The sequence below is a fragment of the Parus major genome, chromosome 1, assembly GCF_001522545.3.
Source record: "Parus major isolate Abel chromosome 1, Parus_major1.1, whole genome shotgun sequence".
NCBI classification, from domain to species: Eukaryota; Metazoa; Chordata; class Aves; order Passeriformes; family Paridae; genus Parus; species Parus major.
The window spans coordinates 17,790,139-17,814,852 of record NC_031768.1 but is presented as its reverse complement, the minus strand read 5'-3'; the positions used below and the strand labels follow the sequence as shown (position 1 = coordinate 17,814,852).

At 35.8% G+C, this 24,714-nt stretch overlaps 1 protein-coding gene across 2 annotated transcripts in view; it reads left to right on the top strand.

Moving 5' to 3' along the window:
* The window catches only part of OFD1 (OFD1 centriole and centriolar satellite protein), a 29,744-nt gene extending 5,081 nt beyond the window's left edge, over positions 1-24,663 (top strand). Inside the window, exons 7-22 of one of the 2 annotated variants that reach the window (XM_015620246.3) lie at positions 1,937-2,110; positions 4,016-4,122; positions 4,996-5,115; positions 7,463-7,536; positions 8,166-8,257; positions 8,403-8,592; positions 9,245-9,375; positions 9,754-9,865; positions 11,318-11,926; positions 14,211-14,343; positions 17,072-17,172; positions 20,698-20,817; positions 21,884-22,032; positions 22,618-22,788; positions 23,419-23,489; positions 24,475-24,663. In XM_015620246.3, the coding sequence (XP_015475732.1) occupies positions 1,937-2,110; positions 4,016-4,122; positions 4,996-5,115; positions 7,463-7,536; positions 8,166-8,257; positions 8,403-8,592; positions 9,245-9,375; positions 9,754-9,865; positions 11,318-11,926; positions 14,211-14,343; positions 17,072-17,172; positions 20,698-20,817; positions 21,884-22,032; positions 22,618-22,788; positions 23,419-23,489; positions 24,475-24,520 (2,400 nt within the window). In that variant the 3' untranslated portion in view covers positions 24,521-24,663. Of the gene's footprint in view, positions 1-1,936; positions 2,111-4,015; positions 4,123-4,995; positions 5,116-7,462; positions 7,537-8,165; positions 8,258-8,402; positions 8,593-9,244; positions 9,376-9,753; positions 9,866-11,317; positions 11,927-14,210; positions 14,344-17,071; positions 17,173-20,697; positions 20,818-21,880; positions 22,033-22,617; positions 22,789-23,418; positions 23,490-24,474 lie in introns of both variants that reach the window. The other variant, XM_015620238.3, reaches the window with a different exon arrangement.
* The last annotated feature ends 51 nt before the right edge of the window (positions 24,664-24,714 follow it).

Below are 24,714 nucleotides of genomic sequence, written 5' to 3'. Positions count from 1 at the left end.
AACTAATACTTAGTTAAAACAAGCAAAAAAGGCTAAATTAATTAAATATCTGCTGTTAATTTGATGATATAATGTGTATTTGTCATCCCCTTTTTTTTTAAATGTGCACAGAATGTTAAGCTTTTTATTCTGATATTAATTTGTTACACAACATTTAATTACTCTTCTTGTCTTAATATGGTAAATTTTATCTGCTATTTGATTATTTTGTTTTATGGAGAAATGTTTACTCTATACCACAGTTTTAATTTTCCTTCCCAGTTAAGATTTTGATGCTTGAATTTCAATATGATGCATAGCAACTGAGAGGTGTGAATTGCTGTTGTGTAGCTTGACAGATAATTAATTTTTAATACTGATGAGAATTGCATTCTATTTCAAAGCACTGCACAGAAACTCTAAAGTCATAACAGACAGTATTATGAATCATTTCTGATATTTTTTCATCGTATAATTGAAGACAGCCCTTCTAGAGAATTTTCCTTCATTTCGGAAATAAGATTAAAATTTTGTCACATAATCCTTTGATAATCCTTCTGTCTGAAAAATGGAGCAGAGGGAATATACTGCATTTCATTTAAATACATCTTCTTTTCTTTTCCATAAATTTCTGTCAAGATCATCTGTTTATTTGTGGAGAAAAAAATAAATCAACTGTATTTCATTTCAATATATTTTTCATTAATTTCTGACAAGATCAGTAGTTTATTTGGATATAAAAATGATAATCTAATAATCAGAATTCTTCCACACACTTTTAAAGGCACTCAGTGTAGTCATCATTTATTCAGCCAGACAAGTAGTACTGTGGAGAGTTAAACTTCTTTTTACCTTCATTCTTCATTTAGTCTTTATTCCCCATCTGGCTCTTTTTTAGTATGTAAAACATGTTAATTTATATGTTGTTAAGTTTGTATCAGTTTAAGCAAACCAGTTGTAACAAAGGAGATGGTACTCTTAACCAAGTGTAAATCTCTTCTAAATTCAATTAGCTTTACCTTAATTCCTTAGCAACATGATGTGAATTACTGTAAGACATTTCTAACCAAATTTGCATATATACAAGTGATGCTGTACTGTCTCACCATTTCTTTAATTTTTCAGAAAATTTATGCCCACAGACTTGAATTCCTTGATCAGATATTCCTACTTTGCTTTTTCTACTCTTTAATCTTTTCTCCAGTCTCACAATTTTCCTGTAATTTTCTTTTTATTCTTTTGCTTGGTTTTTTGTCACATTTTTGTTTTGTATGCTTGATTTCCATTTTCTTCCAAATTTTTGTCTTAATTCTTTATAATCCCATTTGCTCTCACATATATTGTCCTTCACACACTGTATGGAATCATGTTCCCAACAATTCTTCTGTGCAGTTGCAAGATTTGTACTTACCTGTTTATGGGCACTTACTTTTTTTTAGTTGTGCTTAGAAGTCAGTCTCATTCTGTAACCCTCTTTAGATGAAGTTATGTGTTCTGCATTTTTTTACATTTCTGGCACTTCATTTTATGTCTAGGTGAATTTCTGTGGTTTCTGAGCAACTCAGAGTGTGGGTCTGTTTGTGCCAGTTCTTGAATCCCTAGTCAAAAGTGGTTGTTTGGGAAAGGGACAACTGTCAGAGGAGGAGTAAAAGACTGTGGCCATTCCTTAATTCCAAGAAGAGTATCATTCCAGCAGTGCATTTTTCTTCATTGTCTTCTGTTCTGCTTTTGTCTAAAGCTGATAGTTTTGTGTAAAATCATGAAAACTCTGTGAGATGTGCAGGTAGTATGTGCTGCTAAGAAACTTTTATAATGGTAATTAATTTCTATTAATTTTATCAATTTATTATTTCCTAAGAGGAAATTCAAGGTGAAATTTTGAATTCTCTCAGGCGGAATTGTCTTTTTTGATTTGAAGATGACCTATTTAACCTTCTCTTCCTCCTTTATGTAAAAGCTTGAACATTTTAAAGAAGTTGAAATAGCAAAGATTAAAATGGAGGAGAAAGTGCAGACCCAGAAAGAAATCTCTGAGCTGCGCCATGAGTTAGAGAAGACACATCAAGCAAAGTCTGAAGCCTTGATTTCTCGTGAAAAGAATGCTATTGAGAGGCTTCAAAAGCAACAAGAGGTGAAGTTCGAAATATTTTCTTCCTAATCTATTGCAAAATGATTCAGTGAGTTGATTAGACTGTTCTTTTATCTCTGGGATATTTACCTTCAGATCTTACTTGGCTTGTTAGGGAAAACTTAGAATTCACATTTGTCCTTATAAATAGGGGAATGCATTTAGCAACAGCAAGAATGAATATGGTTAAACATCTAAGTAGAGATGGCTGGAAAAGGAACAGTTTGCAAGCTGAGATCTAAATGTAATAAATACATTTAAATCTGTTTTAATAATTTTTCTGAATTCAGGTCACTGATTTTTTTTTTCACAGAAAATTGAACATAGCTTTTAGTTACTCATAAGTTCTTTAGCTGCTCAGAAGACTCTAACCAAAATTGAATAAATAGCTTGTATAGTACATATATGCTGTTTGTTTTTATATATTGAATATTATGAATAACCTCCATCTTTACTGTAAGCTGTCATTTTTTAGAATGCTTTTGTGTTGATGAGTTACTCCTCTGGGCTGTTAACTCTTGGTGTTTTGCCAGGGTAGTAACTGTTACTACAGCACAGAGTAACAGTTCTCAACTGCTTATCCTGATCTCAAGCTGTAACTTCTCAGTTTTTGAAAGAATAGTTTGTTTGCTTTTCTGATGCCTGTTTGCCTTGCCATCTCTCTGCTATCTGCAGTAGACCTTTGTATCCAAATAATAGTCATCCACAAATGCTAACTGTAGTTTTGCTTTGGTGTGGTGGTTTTATGGTTTTGTTTGTCTTGTTTTTTTCCCTGAGAACATGTGGTGTTGGTTAACAAAGTAGTTGTGCGGGTCCCTATAGAAATTGCTATAACATTATCACCATGCCGTGAATTTATTTCATGATTATGTACTTTGAAGCTGACAAGAAAACACCTATGTTATGCTATCCATCTTCTGTGGTCATGAAATTAACTCAGTAATTAAAAAAAAACCCTACCAATGCTCAGATCAACATATCTGTCAAGTATTGTGTATAAATCTTTGAGTACTCTTGTCAGCTTCCGCACTTCCTGAGAACTTTGTTTCATTTACCTGGGGCTTCTTTTAACAGAGTTCAGGTATGTTTACTTTAAAGATGTCAGGTTATTTAACCCTTCACTGTGATGACTTTATGTCTAGGAAATGTGGCTTGAGAAACAGCTCTAATTTATGTACCAATGGCAGCAGCTGAATCTGTCAGCACTGTCAAATGCACATGGCTTTCAAAGTTGGTATAAGGGTTCATATGGCTGTGCTGGTTTTGCAATGGAAAAACCATAATTTTCTTCTTAGTTTTTTGGGGTTTTTTTGAGAAATAATGTATTTTGTGTTTAAGGGCAAATAAAGTAATTTTTATTAATAGGAAGATATATGGGTTTTGGTGTTGGTTCTCATGTTCATCACATGAGAATCCCTTTTACGATTTTTATGAGTTCTATAAATCAAACTGCAAAAAGTGAAAGGCTGTTCATTTGCTCAGTTTCAGTTTTAAGTCAGGTTTTATCAGTGGGTTTTGGTATTTGTTTCTTCAACTACGTTTTTGTGAAGAACATACAAAACTTTTTTATTAAAAAAAGTCATGTGTTTGAATATATTTATTCTGCAGTTTTTAAATTTTTTTTCCTTTTACCTAAGTTTTAATTAGTGCTATTTCTTAAAGGAAGGGTGCTTATGAGTAGGCAGAAGTGACTCCATCTAAAACATTTTTACTCTGAGTAAAAGTAGAAAGGGAATTAAAAAAAGATAATGAAAATTGATTCGGGATGTCATTTCATATAATTACTAGATAAATAGTATTTATGGGAGTAAGATCAGTCAGTCCCTGAGGAAGATCCTTTTGAGTGTGTTAAACAGTAAATGAAGTTTTACAGTGAAGTAAGCTTAAGTATAATATTTTGTGATTCAGATAGAAGCAAAGGAAGTGTATGCTCAGAGACAAAGTCTGTTGAAAGATATTGAATCCATAAGGACCAGGGAGGCAGAGCTGAAGCAAAGGATGGAGGCATTTGAAATGTAAGTTGCTGAAGGATATGTACAATGCTAAATTATGCTTCTGCAAAACTTGTCTCAAGATGTTTCTGCTTCTGTGATGTTGAAATAGATTATATATCCCAGAAGTTATGTTCTATATTTTAAGCAGTATTGTATACTGTTCCTATTAGCAGGGATACCCCATACAAAAAGATGTTTCTGGTTTTTTTTTCTATTCCACTTCATCCAACCAAAAAAATTCAGCATTGCTTTGCAGGCAAGGAACCAGATGTTCACTTTTAAATGCTTAAATTAAAAAAACCCAACCCCAAAACAACACAGTATGTGACCGTAATACTCATGAGATATGCACATTAATTTTTTGCTTCATTAGTCGTATGTTTTGGGGTTGATTTTTTAATTATTTGTCCTTAATAAGATCAGTTTTCTTTAGTTAAATAAAAAAAAGTAACTAATCAATTTTTGGCTAAACTTTCAATATTACTTAATGTTGTTACTTTGTCATCTGTTTTCCATAGCAAAACGAGCATCCTGCTAAGAAAACTTGGGGTTTTTTTATCAGCCCAGCAGAGGGTGCTGATAGAATAGCATGTTCAACACTCTTTCCTCTGAACTGTTTCTGGTGTGGGAAACTGAGCCAGGGTTAACCCGGGATAGCTGCATAATTGATTGGTACTGAATTTTAAATAGGGCAATTTAGTTTGTGTCACATCTCCATGTTCTTAATGAACTACAGTGACAGAGGCTGATGATGATTTCAAATTGCTACAGTATTCCAAACAAGCACATTGCCCTTTGATGTCTATAAATGTTATTGTGAAAAAGAAACAAAACCCCAGACTAAAGCTTTGACTTTATAACTGGTTATTGTCTGTATGTTTCTGGATATTTCAGCACCCAGAAAGTTCAGGAGGAGAAAAATAAAGCTATAGAAGATGCACTTCGGCGTCGTGAGGTTGCTGTGAAGAACATAGAGGAGACATATGACCAAAAGCTGAAGACAGAACTCTTAAAGTAATTTTTTTTTGTTTCTAATGGGATACATAATATTTCCTATGAAAACAGAATTAAAAAATGCTATAGGATTTATTTTGAAAAACATATCAAAGCAAAGACTTTGAAAATGTGCACATGTTTTTGTTTTAGTCAGATTGAGTCTTTTACAGTACTGCATAGCTATTTTCTAGTAAATTTACTATAGAAAATAATTACCTTTTGGTTATATTACTGCTGTAGTTTAAATTCTATGTCAATATCTGGAAAAGAGATCTGACATTAGCTTGTATATTTAGACATGAGGCTCTGAAGCAGTATTAGTTACTTCCTTTGACCACAGTTAAAAGAACTGACCACTTTACAAATGCAGAAGAGGAATGAAGGGGAAATTGGCATTAAAGTGATGTTGTAAGTTTCCTGGAAAAGGGGTGAGGGACGTACTAGTCCATTGTACAGACAGACTTGCTCTTATCTTCACCCTTTGCCATTTTTGAAGAGGGATTGTGTGATTCGGATCTCCCTCTTATTGGTTACCTTCTGCTTGAACCTGGTCTTAAGGAATTGGCAGTCATCATCTGTGACTTCTTTTGGGGTGTTGCAGAGGTGTATCCTAACTTAGGTATTGTACTTCCTTGTAGTACCTCGGTCACTTGAAGGGTTCATTGATACTTCAATGCAGACAAGTGCTCTTGGTATGTCATAAACCTGTCTTGGGCAGTTAAAGCAAGTGACTGACATACTACTTTTTATTGCAAGCCAGTGAGCAGTATTATCTGTGTTTTTAGGTCTTTAAATTAAAGGGCAAAGATGTTGATAGTAGGCTTTGGTAAAAATAATCCCTCAGTGTCTGATGGTTTTGTTAGAGAACAGTGAAATGCAGTTAATTGACTCACTTGGTATCTTATTTTATCTAGTCTATAACAGCTAGTTACTAAGAGTGATTGCAAAGTCCTTTCAGTACATGAGGAGAAGCAAAGCATTTTAAGGATAAACTGCTTGGCTTATTTTATCAACATACAAAATATTTTAAGGCATGCTGCAGGTGCTCAGAAAGAAAAGATCCTTTTGTCCCAAATTATTGAGGAAAAATATTAAAGAACTACTGTTTATTATACAGAAGTACTGATGCTTGCTAGAAAATCAATCTTTTTTTTATTTTTGCAATAAACATTAAATGCCATACTTGGGGAAGGATCTGAGTGGTCTGGACCATTTGGAAAAGTGCAGGAGGATGGATTTGGCTATATCTGAAACCATTTATAATTATGTCCCAGTCATGCAGAATGCTGAGATTTCTTAGCTCTTGTAAATTCCAGTTCAGTGGAATGACACTGTTGAATAACTACTGGGCTAGGAATAGTGGTGTTACCTGGGCAGTGCTCAGTGTCTGGCTGGTGACTGGTGGTGTGCAGAGAACCCCTGGGGCCAGTTCTGGGGCCCTTATTGTCCAACGCCTTCATCTGGATATGGGCACAGAGCATCCTCAGCTTTGAACATGAGGCTTAATTAAGAGGAATCATTTCCACAATGAAGGCAGAGTCTCAGTTCAGGCAGATTTTGACAAGGTTGGGAATCATGCCAGTGCAAATCTTAGGAATTTTAACAAGGGAAACTGCAAAGCTCAGTGCTCAGGGCAGAATAGCCCTATGAGGTAGTGTAATGGGGAAAAGGAGTTGACTGAGGAGCTTCATTTCTGAGGAGGTGGATGAGTTACAGTGAATGCCAGGTTGATTATGAGCCAGCAGCATGCTCTCACAAATAAGGCAAAACAGTGTGATGGGTAAGATTAGAAGCAGCATGGTCAGCAGACTGAGGGAACTTCTTGTCTCTTGAAACGTACTGGGGAAGGCTATGCTGGGAATACCATGCCCTGGTTTGGGCTCCCCAGTTCAAAAAGGTCATGAAGAAATTGGAAAGGGCTTGGTAAAGTCTGTCAGGATAGTCCATTTGAGTTGGAGTCTCAAATGTGACCTCGGAGTCCAATATGGCAGGGGCTGGAAGTTGTGGCTTGGGAGATTTAGCTTGGACATAAGGAAGAAATCTACTGGAAGAGTAGTGCAGCATTAGTACAGATCATCCAGGGAGATGGTGAATATATGTCCTTTGAGGTTTTCAAGACTTGGCTAGGAAGAGCCGCATCTGCCCTGCTGGACAGGTAGCAAGAGTCTGGCTTTTGGAGGAGGTGGTTGAATTAGATGATTGGCAGGGCCTTTTCCAACCATTTTGTTGACTTTGTGATAGTTAATTTTGTCAAAAAATAATTGTGTGATTATAGTTTAGTTTGGGAAAGAGTGGAATTAACACAAATGCATGTGCATATATGCACACACATCATTTGGGAATACATAATTCTACTTGTTTCTAGATATCAGCTTGAATTAAAAGAAGAATATATAGCCAGAACCAATAAAGTTACTGAAGATGAGAAAAAAAATAAAGGTAAGCATCTTTCTGAGATTGATAAAGTACCAGTTTATCTCTAGAGCTTTTACTGTCATATGCTAAACAGTCCTGGTGTTCAGTGGTATAAGGGACAGAAGAGCCATGAGAGCAGATGACAGTTCAGCAACTTGTTGCTGTTCAGAATGCAGTGGGAATCATAAACTGCTGCTTTGCACCGAGGCTGCAAAGCATTCCTGGTTTTTCAGTGTCCCATTTCCTTCAGAACTCCTACTAGCTCATTCAGGCTTTAACTGAACTCTGGTACTGTACCCTGGCACAGTTGCAACTTTCTGCATTTATTGTGCACAAGATGTTTAATTGGAGCTTGCAGAAGAGAGCCAGAACAGACAACAGGGTTAGACTTCTAAGTTAGGGACGTGTAAGAAATGATATATCACAGGCATATGAATTTAATTCACTTAATTCTAAATGTGTATGTGCGTATGTGTACATTTGTATATACAGCATGATTTACTTAATTTTGAATGTGTGTGTATGACACTCAGTCATTTTTATGTCTTAAATTGAATTTTTGGCTTAGTAGCTTAAAACTGTTTTCTGCTGATACAGTTTTTTACTGTAATACTCTAATAATTTTAATTCAGCATTTGTAATCCTCCCTGCAGAGAAAGCTATGCTTTTGCAAGAAGAAGCCACTGCTGTTAATTCAAAAAAGGAGGAACTCAAGCAAGCTGTATCACGCACCAAAGAGCTTGAGGTAATTGTAAATATGAATTTAAAGAAGCCTGTATTCTAATTGGTGCAGCTGAGGTATGTTGCAAATTAAAAAGAAAATGTGAAATAAAAACAATTGTTAAGTAGTACAATGGTTCATAAGCTTCTAAACTGTTCTTTATTTGCAGCTGGATTTGGAATCAGTGAAGGCCCAGGTTCTGCTGGTAAATAAACAGAATCAGTTGTTGACAGAAAAACTGAAAGAGGTGTCAGACTATCCTTTGCTAAAGGAGGAAAAATTGGAACTCCAAGTGCAGAATAAACTACTTAGGCAACAGTTGGATGAGACTCGGAATGAGAACCAGCATCTTCGAGACAGTCAGTGTGAATGATTTAGTTATTTCCTTGTTTGTTACTCTACAAGTATTTGTTTAGGAGTAAATTTCCATTAAAATGCTTTCTTTGTATTATGTTTGCTAGTAGTTTGCATGAAGCCCAAGCTAGTGTTTGTGTATAATTGAGCAGCCTTTGGCATAAGTTTATTTTCTTCTGTATGTCTGGGAGGAATCCTGAATTAAGTAGTAGCTGTAATGTGGAAGGATATCCTTTTTACCCTCTGAAAAAAGCAGTGCAATATTTCTAACTATAGCATTAGTATGGTTAATAATGCTAAAAGAACATGGTATTATTATTTAAGTGCTTGCCTGACTGCAGTAATAAATACAAAGTATTTTTAATGTGCATTTCAAATTACAGGAGACTAGAGATGTGTGTAGTTACACAAGGTAAGGATATGTATTTTTCTTTCAGTGTAGGACAGTCTGGGTCTGTTTCTTAAAGGACTACACTAATGAAGATTTTTGGTCCTTTGTAAAAGGAAGAAGAAAAATATCCTCAAGTACTTTATTCAGACAAAGCCTTGTTATCTTCCTAAAATCAAATCAGCTTTACATGTTCACAGGGTATTGTGCAGAAAAGTGCACACTTGTTATTCTTTGTCTGAGTGTCTGGTGTTTTCCTTTTGGGGTAGAGCTGTCCCAGCCCTCGGCGGAGTACCTGGCCTGCCAAGTGGAGCTGAGGAGAGTGGAGCATTCTAAGAAGCTGGTGCTGGATGAATTTGAAAGTCATAAACAGATGTTGGAAAAACAGCTACAAAGTGAGGTAAATTATTATTTCTAAACAATCTGAATCTTTTCTTCTTCCCATCGTCTCTTTCACAATTACCCATCTGCCTGTGCAGGCCATTTGGTGTGCAGTTACGAGGATTGTTTGTACTGTGCTTATTTTTATGTAAACAACTCTAAAGAAAATAAAACATCACCACACCAAAAGAAAATATTGAAAAATAAAACCAACCCAACATAATCAGGGAAGTCTTACTGAGTCACCAAATTATCAGTGCTGACTTTCAGTTGGATACTATGTATATATGGTCTGACTAGACCTGAAAAACACCTAGAAACCAAGTATTCAGCTAATTGAGATTATTCTTGTTGTTTTAATTACTCCGATTTTTGTTTTTCTCTTGGTTTCCTATAGATTGAACGTTGTGCCCAGTTAAAGGCCCAGCTCTTAGACTCTGAAGCTACTGTCAGGAAGTTAAATGTGCAGGTTGAAGAACTGAAACTGCAAGTGAAACAAACACAGGCAGGTTTGTATCTTACACCAGAGCACTCTTTAATGAAGGACAAGTGTAAGGAGTTCCAGAAGCTTAAAAAAACTGCAGTCGTGTAAAACTAACACATCACCAGGGAGTAGATTTTAAAGTTTAAAATCAAAATCTATCTAAAGCCCAGTTTATAAAGGAGTCTCATTACAACCTCCTTTCAGAAAACAAACCAATACGAGGAAGGAAAAATACTCCTCCCTGAGCATTTGCATATTTTTGTCTGTTTTTCCTCAGTATATGGACGTTAATGTTTGCTGATAACATAAACAACATTTTCCAGCAGGCAACTTGTGTTTTAATGTGTTTTGAATCTTGAATGTTCATAATAAAAATAATCAATTTGAAATTGTATTTTGTACCTCAGAAATTTAAGTCTAACTCTTAAACAGATTTAGTCAAGTCTAATAATTTGTGCCTAACCTAAGCTTAATTTGTCTCGTATGGACATTAGAAACAGGGACACTTACATCAAGCACTTCAATCTGCTGAAGAAATGTACTTCTAAAGATGCCTGTCTGTCAAATTGTTAATGTCAGATATTATAAATAAAAGGGTTGGTATCTATATTTAATGTAAAAATATGGAATCAAATTCTGACATGATTATACATTACAACATGTGTTGCCTCCATGCAGTATTTTATATTTTATACTGTTCACTAGACTGATAAATACATTTATGGTACATGTATTGGTACCATTTGGAATTGGAAATTTGTTATATCAAAATAGCAAATACATGGTTTAATTAAATGAGTGAAAGTACTGTAGGAACTTTTATTTTACATCAGAGCTAATGAAGTCCTTCAAGTACCACTTATGTAGAACAAAACTGAGGTTGTAAATTGCTGAAAGATACAGCCCTATAGATTGGTCTTTTGGGCTTGTTGAAACATACAAGTGAAAGGAAGCAGACTGCCCCAAAACATTCAGTTTAACTGACAATTTTAGAGTACTTTTAATGAAAAAAACCCAAAAAACCAAACCAACATTTTCTATGTGCTGTGTTGTTTTTAAAAAAAATACTTTTTGATTTAAATAAAGGGAAACAGTTAAGACTTTTGGCATGCCCTGTGTTCCTTAGACTTTAACAACATGATTAGCTATGATGTGTCCAAAGTGGTAATGTTTTCATGTTTATTTATTTACTTAAGCATAATTTAAAAAATAGCATTGTAGAGTATGTACTTAAAGGTAGTTTTATGTGGAAGAATTATATATTTAAAAACCAGCAGTGGACATTTGCAGCTTTGGAGCTGCATTAAAAATACATTTAAATCAATTTCAATTAAACCATTAAATTCCAAAAATGTAAGCCAATTCTGTGGTAGAATTATTTTGGTTAAATTAGACTTTAAATGCCATGTTTTACTAGTTTTGCTTTGCTATAGGTCTCTCTCTTTAGCGTCTCTCGCTTTCTCTTGCTACCATTTAGCCCTGGAGAATGAGGTGTATCGGAACCCAAAGCCGTCGCTCGTCGACCGCTCTGTCCTCGATTTCCTCGGTGACAGGATGGTGCCCCCTGACATTTACGTGGACAGCACGTTCCCGAGGAGGCACGTCCTGCCTGATGTGGGCATGTTCAGCACCGTGCTGGGGCCTGGCTGTCGGCAGCAGCCACGCAGCGCTTCCCCGGACTCTGACCTGGAGTGCATCGCGCAGGCCCGGGCCAGGGTGATGGAGCTGGAAAAGGAGGCCGAGTACTTGGAAGAAGCCTACAGGAATTACCAACACAGGGTAATGCTGAACGCAGCTGCAAGCAGAACACCAAGGAAAATGCAGCCTCCTTTAATTCTGCAGTGTCCTCTTAGTAGACACCCTTTAACTACCCAGCAGCAGGAACTGTTAGAGGATAATCCCAGCTCCCCACATTCCCCTCTGAGCAGTGGAAGAGGTGAGGAACACACCAAAAGAACTGGGCAGGTCGATATCTTTAAATCTCCCTTAACGCCACCACACAGAGGAGCATCTTCTTCGAGACGTCTTTCTTCTACTCCCATTTCCAAACCGAAGAGAGACCTCAGTAACAAGAAAATTCCAGATGGTAAGTCACAATTGTTAATGGGGTGCAATAATGGGTTTTACTTCCTGTTCCTCTTGTGCTCTGGGAACACTAATATTTAGCAGTGTTAGTCGTTCACTCATTATTTACTAAGATGCAGGAGAAATCAGGAGATGCGGTTCTGCAGGTGACAGAACATACCAGCTGCTTGGAGCATTGCTCCTTCCTGGAAACAAGTGCGGGACAAGCATTTTAAGGGGAATTAAACATGCTCTAGGGAGCTTTGAGGAGAAGACTAGGCAGTATGAATCCTTACAGGTGTAACCTTATGATATACAGAGTTTCATTCAAAACTTGCTATTAAGTATAACTACTTTGCAACATTATTTGTATTTTCTTAACTCTCCTATATTTCTACCCTTTCTGTTGTAGTTAGTGTGGCAGAAGGTGTCTTTGGCTTCTCTTAAAGTGAAAGTGGATTCTCTTTCCAGTCTGAAAGGTCCAGATTTCCTTTTGTTTGTTCTTTTTGCTGTGACATCTTTAAAAAATACTCTTGAGCAATTGTAAAGAGGAAGGATCTAGTGTTTGAAAAATTTTAATTTTCTATTAATATCACAGTCTCTAATAATTGCTTAGGTTTTTTTTTTTGGTTTTTTTAGGACAGTACTCAGAAAAGCAAGGAAAATAGAAACAGAATTTTTTTTAAAAAATCTGTTTTTTCAAATCTGCAGTACATCTGCTCCTTGAGTGATGCAATTTTTTTCACCCTGGCTTGAAGTGGATTTAATAGGATGAAAAAAAGAGACAGTAACACAAAAAAACATAATGATCAGCTTCTCCATGAAGGAAGGTTAAATACAAGGACAGCTTAGTTTGGAAGGAAGATAGCTGAGATGTGCTATGGGAAATCAGAAAACAATGAGTGATGTGGAAAAGGTGAAAAGGGATCAACTGATTAGTGTTTCACAGGCCCCAGAATCCCATAATATTGAAAGGAAATAAAATTAAATGTTTTTTCATACCATGACTAAGTTGTATAACTCATCGCTTCTGTGGGAACAAGTACAGATGCAGGAATAAAACTTCTCTGCCAGGAGGATCCAAAATATTTGATCCGAGAAAGGCTGGGGTGGGTGTTGCCAGAAGTAAGATACTATTATTCTCCTTTTCCAATTTTAGTTTAGTTTTGTTTGGTAATGGGCACTGTTAGAAGTAGGTTACAAACCCTGATTTGCTACAGTGTGGCTGTTTCTGTGTTTCTGCGTGTAGAACATCATCCTCTGTTACTAAAAACATCTTTGAGATTTGAATTCTCAAAGCAATCTTTCATGTTTTAAGTTCTCTCTGTCATCTTCTGTATAAAGTACCCACAGACTATTTGTTTAGCACTGCACACAGACAAAGTCTTTCATAATACTAGGGTTTTGTTAAAAAATTAGGAAATGTTAAAACTAGTTGTGTGCATAACCTGAACAATCCTTCCTGTCTTTGTACTTTTCAGAAGCTAGTTACAGGATGGCAGATCTCTTTTCTTTTTCCCCCCATTGTATCTGTTCTTTGCTTAATGGTTCTGGAGAGGGATAAGAATTGAATAACAAAGGAGTTCATTACCTGACTCAGGAGTTACAGAAATGGAGTGGTGTGGAGTGTAGGAAACCAGGCTGCAGCTGGGTGATAGGATGTTAAGGTTAGCTTCAATGCTAACTGTGCTGTTAGTGGGGTTTGTCAGCTCCCACTTATATTGCTTCCCCACTGAGATGTCACTTCTGTCTCATGAGTCTTCTGAGGAGTGCCTTTTTACTGGTATATATATATACCAGTAAATTATATATAATTATATATAAAGTATATATACCAGTAATATTACACTTTTCTGCTAGAGATGGCTGAAGCAGCAGGTGTAGTTTTGCTAGAAAACTCTTAAGTCATTCTGGAAGCTTCTGTGGAACTTTGGTGCTGTTGGAAATACCAGTCTGAACAGCTTAGGGTAAATTTAAAAAGGTAGAAGATACTATACATGTGAGTCTGAGGTTTGTTTTTCCTTTAAGTGAGGTTAAGTGCAACTCAGTTGTCAGCACCTGTTTCTAGAGAACGAAAGGAAGAAGTATGTCCTCCTCTAAAACACAGTTGGCAGATCCAACAGTTGTTCTACTGCAAGTGGAAGGATTATGCAGTTTTTTCTTTTCCTTTAAATTAGCTCATGTGTTTGTTTTCCTTCCTAAGTTCATGCACATTGAACCAATAATGCATGTATTATACAACCAGCCTTGTCTGAGAAATAGTAGGACAAATAACTAATACAGGTTGTGGGATTTTTATTCTGCAGACATCCGGAGCTCATCCCTTACCTCTTCACAACGGAGTGTTGACCAGGTTCTTTCTCCTATTTCAAAGCCATATTTGCTTTCATCTTCTGAGTCTGTTCCTTCTTCACCATCCAGTCATGGCCAGAAAATCAGGTAACATTGTTTACAAAGCAAAATTTTTTACCTGCTTTTTAAAGAAACATTTGTCTAATCATTCACAGTGATAGCTGCATTTACAAATCAAGCAAGCCAATGATTTTGTAAGTGAAAACTTTCCTAAAGATGATTAAGGATTTCCATTTTAAATATCATGCCTCAGGTGGGACCTCGTTGTGAAAAAAAACCCAAACACTTTGGTTTGCTCTGAGCAAAGTTATGTCTCTTTTATTGTGTCTCTATTTTTCATATTTGTGACCTGACTAATTAGCTTTTGCTAATTGAAGCATTTGAATTTCTGCTTCCTGTTTGAGATTTCAAGTCGAGGCAATTGTACATTCTTACTTCATTCATGAACAAGCTGTAATGCTAAATTTATTACTTCTTTTCTCTCTCTGAAGAGCTTGTTCACATGCCTGTTTTTAAAGTAGGATTTTCTGGTCTCCTTTGCATGTGGGAATGGGATGAGTAGCACAACTCTTCTCTTTTCTTGTTTTGTTTTTTTTAAGATCTTTTTAAGGTAAATAAATAACTTTACAAAATTAGGCTGCATTAAAATGACTTCTCTTTCGTCTTTGTATCTCCCATTTCCATGTCTGGAGTTCCGTTTTTAATGGCCAGTGTTGCCTCCACTCTCCAAGACTAAGAATCCTGAATATTCAGAAGCAGCTTTAGGATTTAAATTTTAATATTTTTTTCCTAAGAAGAGGCAATTGAATTGTCCTTAACCTGCTAACTATCATTCCTGATTTGATGGCTGAAGAAAGACAGCTTGTGCTGGGACAGCTCTAGCACGCATTTGTAGGCCTTTCTTCTTTTGTTGTTATTAAGGCCTCAACATACATTTAATGCAGAGAGGATCTCCTATCTTTTTAGAATTCTGGGAGAGCCTTTATGTTTTTTATCTCAAAATGAGCTGTAGGGATATTTAGGGACTGTGAGGTCAGTTTCCTTTAAGTATTCCCGTGAGGCTGTGTCTCCTTTCCCTACCCATTCACATTTTCTGTGGTATGTCTCAGATTTCTTGTACTTCTCTGACAGACCTTAAAAAGTGAAGCTGGAATGTTAACCTGCATGTTAAGGTGATAGAGGAAAATGCTCTAATCCTGTGAGGGACTGTACTTTGAAGGATTTTGTAGGCTCCATCCTGCTTGAAGAGTGAACAGTATGAGCAAATTGTATTGCAGAGGACAGACCTGGGTCTGGGAAGGCAGCTATAGTTTGTTGTCGCTTTCTTGGGTTTCTCATGACAAAGCAAGGGTATAAGGTCCCAGTAATTGGAACTTGCTGCTTTCCCAAGACTTTTTAAAAAAACACATTATTTTTTTGCATATATTCTGATTTCATATGCCTTGGACTGTTTTTTGTTACATGAAATATTTGAGAAATGCATGTGTGGGCTTTTCCAGTTATTTACTCTTATTGTTAGGCAAATGCCACATCACTGATGTGTATTGTGGGACTAGTTTATGACCTGTAGATTTTAAGTGGCAATGGGAACTTCTTTGAAAAGGAAAGAAAAGCGAATATGATGCTGTAACATCTGTGACAAGCTGTTAGAAGTCAGACCTCAGTCAGTGGGGAAGAACAATTGCTTCTGCGACTACAGGAGCTCCTTGTTTATTTATGTTCCAAGATATGAATGATACGAAGGAAGCCAGTAAACACAGGCAGGAAGACTAGAGTGATAAGGCAGATTATTACCTAATTGTTTGTTTAGGCCTGAGGGTTGTAACTGTGGCAGTGGGCTCTCTGTCTTTCTAGGACACAGTATTGAAGAAAGTGACGTGCATGTCCTTGAACTTTGCACCCTTAAGAATTATTTAGCACTTAGCTATTTCTGTGAAGGAAAGACTCAAAATATGAAATAGATTTCCAAAAACTTGAAATTTCATTTACTCTGTCCTATTTAATTTACAGGGTATTTTTCCCCACTGACATCACTGAACTATCCTTCTGGCAATGCAGATTTTTTTTGTCTGTGCCCAGATTCACTTTTTGTTTATGAACAAATCTCATTGTTGGGAGTGTGTTTTGAATTGTTTGTTCTCCACTTCTGCCCCATGAAAGACCTGTATTCCTTAGAAATTGTAAACACAAACAGGCTGTGATGAAGAGCACCAGCTGGTGTGAAGTAAGCTCCTTTATGAAGTGCTGATGCCAAATTTCATTAGTGACCTGCACTCCTTTTGCTGTTCTAGTTCTGGTCAGAGTTTAGTAGCTGGGTCACGTAGGAGACATTGTTCTTTCATATTATCTTTCTGATGAGATAAAGGGGGATTTAGAATGAGGGCACTAACCCCATTTTGATAGAACCCAGATTTTCACCCCTGCATCTCTTTTGCCAGACATCTAATCCTAATACATTTCAAACACATCTGTTAAGATGACATCAAAATGGGAATTAAACTGTAACACAAAGCTTAAAAAGGCAAATTCTTAATTTCAGTTGACTGTCACCATTCATTGTATTTTTCCTTCTTTATGTTTTTTCATACTCCTTTTTTGTTTTAATGTAATAATTTTATGTCATATAAAGACCTTGGGGAAAAGCTGGAGGAGAATGGAGTGGACTTTTAATAAAAGTTATAGAGCTGGATTTAAATATTGTAAATTTGAGTCAGAAATTTTCATGGATTTTAGGTTCGGTTTAGTCTGTTGCTTAGCTTGTAAGTGAATTTCAGATGGCTATTTGCTTAAAAGTTTAGCATTTATATTTTTTCAGACTTCAGAGTCAACAAACAGATAAACAAGATTTCAGTGATATCCAGAAACCAGAGAAGCTAAGGTATGAGGATCTTGAAGAACACATTTATACTCTTGAAGGTAAGTTCTAGTGCATTTCAGACAGTTTGTTTAACACCTTAGGGCTTAACAGTTATAGGACAATTGCCTTTATAGTTTTAAGAGTAGTTGGAGAGAAAAATTTCTGACTGATTTGGAATTAGGGAAAATGTCACAGATGATGAGGGATTCACTTTCTTCACTTTCTTCATTCTTGCATCTTTAGATAAGTGTATATAGTAATAAGCAGACATTGAATTGAGCTGGTCCTGAAATTTGTAACATAAATTTGTTCCAAAATCTTGCATAAACTTGGTCTGATTGATGCTGTAGGTCTGATGATTGCTTTGGAATGTTTTAAAATGTGTAGAATTTTTCTTTAAACATAAACCTGTACTAGTATGTGAACTAAATTGAGGCTTTATTATACTTGTTGCATAATTTAGAACCAGGTTATAAGTCTAAAGATAAATTTCTGTGGCTATTGCATGCACTCCTGGTTTTTCCTTCAGTTAACTGAAGCTTAAATAGTAGTATGAATTAGAAGTTGCTGTGTGTGTAAATGTTGGTAGAACTCCTGCAATTATGCTTTTATTAATCAGTATCTCTAAGTACTTTTGGAATGTGTGTTTCAGTTACTGACACTTGAATTTTGTCCTAACTATTTTTTGCTTTGAGGTCAGCATTTTATTTATTTGCATTTCTGCTTTCTGTTGGTTGCATGCTATAGAATGTCTCCTTCTCCTTCAGACAGAGGTCTGCTGCAGGGTCAGTTTTCAAAAATTTTTGATGTAAATAAGGTAGTGTAGAAAGAGGAGGGTAATAAAACTTTCTAGCCATTTGTATATGGAGTGAGAAATGAAGCACAGTTACTGCCCTTACCTAGTTTTTCAGCATTTCAATGACAGCCTAATGTTGAACATGAGCAGCCTTATCTCCTGTGAAACTGTGGGTTTAAAGTAAGTGAAGTTGTCAAAGAAAAAGATGTGAAAACCTTTCCTATTTCCAGGTTTCATGAGGTCTGTAAAGTCCTGAGGCTTGGTGGACAAGTGGCATTGTGTGGTGTAACTAAACTCAGTTGGTGAAAAGATTGTGATTGTTGTCTGGGAGAGTTAGGGATATTTTCTTTGAAACCAGTGACTCTAGCTGGTGTGTTTTCCTGCATCTCAGACTGGCTTATTTTTTTGGTTGTGGTTAGGTTATATGGAGGATGGAGTAGAGCCCTTGCTCACTCTCCTGACTGTGAGAATATGGCTTTCATTATTTATATATTATTATATAATTTATGTATTTATATAATTCTGATAGCATATAATTATATAAATAGATAACTATTATATACAATGATATTATTATTATATATTAAATTTAATTACATATTATATAATATTTAATAATTATATTTATAATTCATAATGTTATTTATATATTTATAATATAAGCAAGCAGCCAAAAGAGATGTTTGTTTAAATAGCAGATATGCTGATAGTGTTTAGTGGTACCTGGCAGAAGATAATGCCTCATCTGTGTATTTCTCTGTGAAATACTCATTACTCAGTTTTATTTATCTCACTTACTTCTTTTATAAGCTTTAAATGCATTATTTGAATGTGAAGCAAGCCTGTAGACACTAATGGTTTCTACTCATCTCACATTTTAATTAGACTTGTATTTATTTGTTTAAATTTGTATGGGAGATATTGGGAATACATTTACATATTTCACTTTTCTTTTATTACATATGACAACAGACTGGCATTTTCTTGGCAATTAGGGCTGAGTAGGTGCTGTGCCCAAGTAAGGTACTACTGAATCATTTGGTGATGTGTAGTGGTCAATAATTTTAAGAGTTCACATATCCTGATGATTCCTCAATCAGCAGTACTTCAGCTGGGTGAGCCTGCACTGAAAGACAATCTGAGGATGTAGGAGGAAATCAGACTGGCTGAAAAGGGGAGGAGGTAGCTCAGGAGAAATTGCAGGGAGAGGTGGGCAAGAAAGTAAAATCTAAGAAGTAAATACGGAAAAAGATATAGTGAAGGATGAAGTTGATAACAGTATGAAAAACAATGAATTAAAGGACATAACAGAAAATATGGAAGTCTTTTAGTCCTACTGTGAGAGAGTTCTTGAAAGAAAAGATCAGCAGATTCTCTTGGCAGCAACTGCTTTTAGGTGACATGCTCATCTTAAGGTAATAAACCATCTCTCGCTGTCCACTCTTAAAAAGGGAGTGAAAGTGTACAGAGTTACCTTTTTTCTCCTTTGCAGAGTAGTTAACTTAATATTTTGGTTTTTACTATTAATGGTTTTGGTTTAGGTTTTTTTGTTTGTTTATGTTGTTAGCGGTCATTTTGAAGTTAGAAGTAATGTTTAACCAGGACAAATTTATGAAAGGAATTTTTTGATGATACATATACACCTGGTATTTATATGGAAATAATGTTGTTGATAGCTTTATAATTTAGAGAGAGAACAACAAAACAGAATAGATTTTGAGTGTGATAGCCCATTATTTTACAAAATACCACATATATAGAATTTATTTTTCTAGGTGAAGCTGGTAGGAATTCCTCCTGCTTTTGTAAGAAACTTGTAAATATTCTCCTAACTTGGTTGGAGTTGACAGCTGGACAGAAATTTTCTCTTATGCTGTCATGTATAGTTCCTTTAAAAGAGTTTTAATTTAAAGAAATTCCAACTGTTTAGAGAGATGCTGATAAGTTTAGTTGACTTGGTTTTTTTCATGCAAAGTATTTCAGTTTTATTATAATGTAAAAAAGAAAAATGCTTGAGACATTGATAGTATATGAAGGATGAAAAATTGATGTTTTCTAAAGCCTTATCCAAAACCTATGGAGATATATAGGGCTGTGTTACACAAAGTGCTTGGTAGAATTGTCCTGTGTATTTCAGGCTGGCTGTCTAGAGGTAATGGCCACATCTTGTTTTATCTCTTTTTCTCTATCTCCCATCAAATGAGATAATAGCAGTCTGCATACTTTGAAAATAAGTAATTTAAAAGCAGTTGAATATCATAACAATGATCAAAGAGGAAGGACAGTAATTGTGGTTTTGTGAATTCAGAGGCAGCCTTGCACAGGGAGAAGACAGTATAATGTAGAATATCTGAGTTAGCAGCATCCATCCTGTGCACTGAAGAAGGCAAGGACCCCATTAAAGAGCGTGTGACCAAATAAAGATTATTTTTATATGCATAAAAACGAGCTGAACTTGGACACACAACTTTTCTGTGACTTCTATCTTGATTATATAAAGAAATGAAAACATCTTGGGTTTCTGTTGTATATTTCTTCAGTTTTGGCTTTATAAACAGATGTGTTCCAATAGCTAATTTCAAAACTAACAATTCTGTAATTAAAGAAGCAAGTACAGTCTATGATAATTCTTAATTCTTAGGGTGATGATCAAGTTGAAGGGAAAATGCTCAATTAGTGCTGATATTTTTGTGTTCTAATTTAGCCATTCCCACACTCTGTGTCCATTGCAGTGCTCCACTTTTGCAATTACAAAATAATGAAGCCATTGTTCAAATTTCTTCACTAGATCAGGGGGACATACCAGAGGAGTGTGAAAGTGATGTCTTGCATCCATCTGGGGGCATCGTCCATGGAAACTGTGTCACAGCCCCCGTGCCAGCAACAGCCACTTCACTGCAGGACTTAAGTGAGTTCTCAGCTCAGACACAAAAGAAAGAACCTTTATAAATGTCAAATGTGTAACACAGAAAGCCAAATATTTAAGAGTCTGTAGGTGTGTAAGAGGCTGGTGTGGTTGAAAAATTTTGCAGAAAGTGACGTTTCTGTAATAAAGAGAAAGGAGTGTTTTCCTTTGCTTTTCTGTATAAAGATGACTTTTTTCATCCTGGTTTTAGTTCAATTTGCTTTTAATTTAAACATTCTTGCCACCCATCCCACCCCCCTGTCCAGCCTCTTGTGAGATGATTATTTTTTCTTTAGGATAATTATTAAATATAATTTCTGCTCTTGATAGGAGTGAGACATTAAATGTTTTGAAGTACTGCTTGTCTGGATTTTTTTTTAAATTTATTCTTGACTCTGTTGATGAATTGTATTATCACAATGCAGTTTTAATTCTTTGGGTTGATGAGAATAGTATCTCATTATATATAGTCAGCATATGCTGCTTTTCTAATTGTTGTAGATGGAAACATTATGGTTCTTTTTATTCAGAAAAGAGTTTTCTAGCTTCTCATGATTCCCAGTCCTTAGCTTGCCCATCTCATTTCTATTTAATGCTGTTCTTTGTAGGCAGCTTTTTAAATACATTGATCACATCAGCAATATGTCCTGCAATAATTTTTCCAACGAGTTTTAAATACTTTGCTTTACAAATAATAAAGAATTGTATCCAACCACATTGCAGAGGGAGAAAGAATATAGTAACACAGACTTTGGGATAATAAAACTTTAATGAGAATGCCCATGAAAGAAAAGAGAAGTGCAGAGATCTGTCAGATCTCTGGTCTGTACTTTGGCTCTACTCCTTAACTCTTGGTGAGACATTTATCAGACTAAAAAATGTTTAGAGGTGGGAAAACACATTAACTGATACCCAAGAATAAGTTTGGTGTATGTACAAAGAATATATTCAGTTGTTTTTAATTTACTGTTAATGTTATACAGAACTTGGTACTTATTTGGATGCTCTTGTAGTGATTACTGAACTACATAAATCAAATTACAGATGTTGAAATAATTTTTCACAGCAGTGCTAGATCAAAGGCAGATTGAAGAAGAGAACAGAGAAGCTGAGAAAGTCTTAGAAGAAGAAAGGAAAGCAAGAGAAGAAAGAAGAGACAAAGAACAGGAAGCTTTGGAAAGCGAGCAAGAAGAAGTGGAAAAGCTTAACAACGAAGCGGTAATTTAATTTCTGACAATAATGCAGTTTTGTAGTGCCTTGCATTTCAGGATTGTTATGTGTTACTTCGTTAAAAGTAGATTTTTATTCCATTAAGTGAAAGTAGTAGAGACTGAGTTATTTTATGTATTTTTGTGATTAACCAGAGTCTCACTAGAGTGTCTCCTTACGCCAAGTGACTTTTTCACTGGAAACAGATGCCTTTCCTTCCCTTCCCTTCTTATGTAACTGGAAGCTACAGTTTTATGGCCACTGTCACCATGCTGTTGGAACAAGCTGAACATCTGCTGTCTCTGTGGTGTGGCCACTGCAGGTGGGACACCACCAGAACATGTTATGTCCATCTGTTCATTAGCCTCTGTCAGGGTGTCCAGGGTACTCTGGAAGCAGAGGGTATAAGGAGACCTCGAGTTTGCTTAATTCCTTTGTGTTTAGTATTCTGGATTTTTAGATCCTGTTTAATGCTGTTTAGACTGGCATGTTTTACTGAGTGAAAATTTTTACATTAAATTCTGCATGTATTGCAGGTAGTAAGGTATAAATGTATTTTTCTAATCAGTATTTATTTTTATTTTTGTCTTAAAGTGTATCCAAGACTCGATAAAAACAGATGAAGAAATAGAAGATAAAGAGGGATTAAAATCTGAGCACAGTAACACTGATGCTGAAAATAAAGTAAAGGATCCTCCTTCCAATCCATTAGAAAAATACATGAGAATAATTCAGCAGAGCAGAGAGAAGGAACCAGAAAACAAGGTGATGATTCGCAAAACATGGTCCCAAAAATTTTGACCAAATTTGTGTCTTGCTGGGCATGCTTAGAATGAAAACAATATTCACATTTCAATTTTTTCTTCATTTATAAGCTTTATGTAACAACCTGCAGAGCAGATTATTTGGATTTGTATTGGAAAAGTGTGATGATGCAAAAGGAAAAACACTGAAAACTTTCTTCTGTAAGGGCTGCTGGTGTCCTCTGGCTGGGAGGTTTGTTTTTTAAGGTACTAGGACAATATTTTGATGTCCTCAATTTTTAGCTTAAACTGCTTTTAAATACAGTTTGAACTTGCACACATCAGGTTGTGTTTAGAGGAACACAGCAGAATTTACTCTGGGAAGATGGAAAATCGGACTTTTAAAGAAGAGGTATGGGTGGATATTACTTCAGTGAAGGAATGCAGGATGCTTTTGTTCAGACATGATCCCAGTCTAAATTTCCAAAGAGTTACTATTCTAGATTCAATGTAGCATTTGTAGAAAAAGGGTTGGGTCCTATTATTTTTATTTTTATTTTCAGTTATTAGCATTAAAAACACAGATACTATTTTTAGGCTACTTTGACATTAGAAGTGGATAGAGAAAGTGTATTTTCCTCTTGGTTACTAGGATTCAAAAAAAGAAGAAATAAGAGAAGTGTCACCTTCAGAAGGACTTTTATCTACTGAAAATGATGACAGGTAAGGCTTTTGTATTAATCACTTCTAGTACTCCATATTAACAAATAATAATAATTCTAAATTAATATATAGTTTTAATATTTTAGTATGGATTATGTTAAGAGATACCTGTCTCCTTAGAAACCAAAATTAATTATTAATCAAAAGCAATTGTGTCAGAAAAGTTGAGGATCCTTCAAATTCTTGTACATGCAAGTTAAGCACTGTATGGAGCTCACATATGAGAGCTGCACTCAGTGATCTGTTTCAGTAGTTGTGGCACTCACAACTTTCTACCTGCAACTGAGCAGCATCCAGCTTCCTTCACAGAGAGCTGGAGTTTGAGGGATTGCTCTTGGGTGATGCCACCCTTGGTGAAGGTCTGTGCTGCACCTCACCCATAGTCTGTTCCTAGCTTTGATTTTTCAGCACCACTGTGGACTTTTACGACACTTTATTCTGAGATTTTGTCTGCCTGCACTGAGTTACAACAACCCAGGCGTTTCCTCTGGTTCTCTCTAGGCAATGATAAATACAGATACGCTTTAGTTGCTTGCAAGAGAAAAATCAAACAATCCTCTTCCAAATCTTTCAGTTTATTCAAAGATGTAGAATTGAAAATAAGCAAAAAATATGGAGCAGTTAGAAAAAAAAACCCATAAAGGTTCACCATAACCACAGTAATGATTCACTATTATCTGTGCTGTTAAACCTAACAGACCCTACCCTGCTGCTCCTGAATTGGCACCACTTGTGTTGTTTTCACTGGGTGAGCACTACAGAAGATAGTTCTGCTTTTTGAGATAGAGGTGGTGGCATTCAGTTAATTAAGGCCCAAATTCTCCTCCTTTTGGGCTGGTTTTATTGCCAGCAGTTCACTGAAACAGCGAGAGAATTGCAGCAAAGGCAGTTTCTTAACTTCCGTTTTAAAATGAGTATTAAGATTTAAGATAAACTACATTGGACTCACACCACTTTCTTTTCCTCCCTCCTATAATCAATACAGTGTTGCAGACATTTCTCATGGAGATGTGGATGAAAGCTTCTGGTGAACAATAGCTACTGATTTTTTAAATTTTTATTATTATTATTATGAGATTTTTTTTAAGTAGCTTTGTGCCTGTAATAAATGTTAGGCACCAACACTGCAGGCTGTGTAATTATAAATTAATAAAGCTGATTTTGATCTGTTTCATCACTTGTCACTGAAGTCAAACAGGGAGTCCTGATGTGTTACTAATCCAGG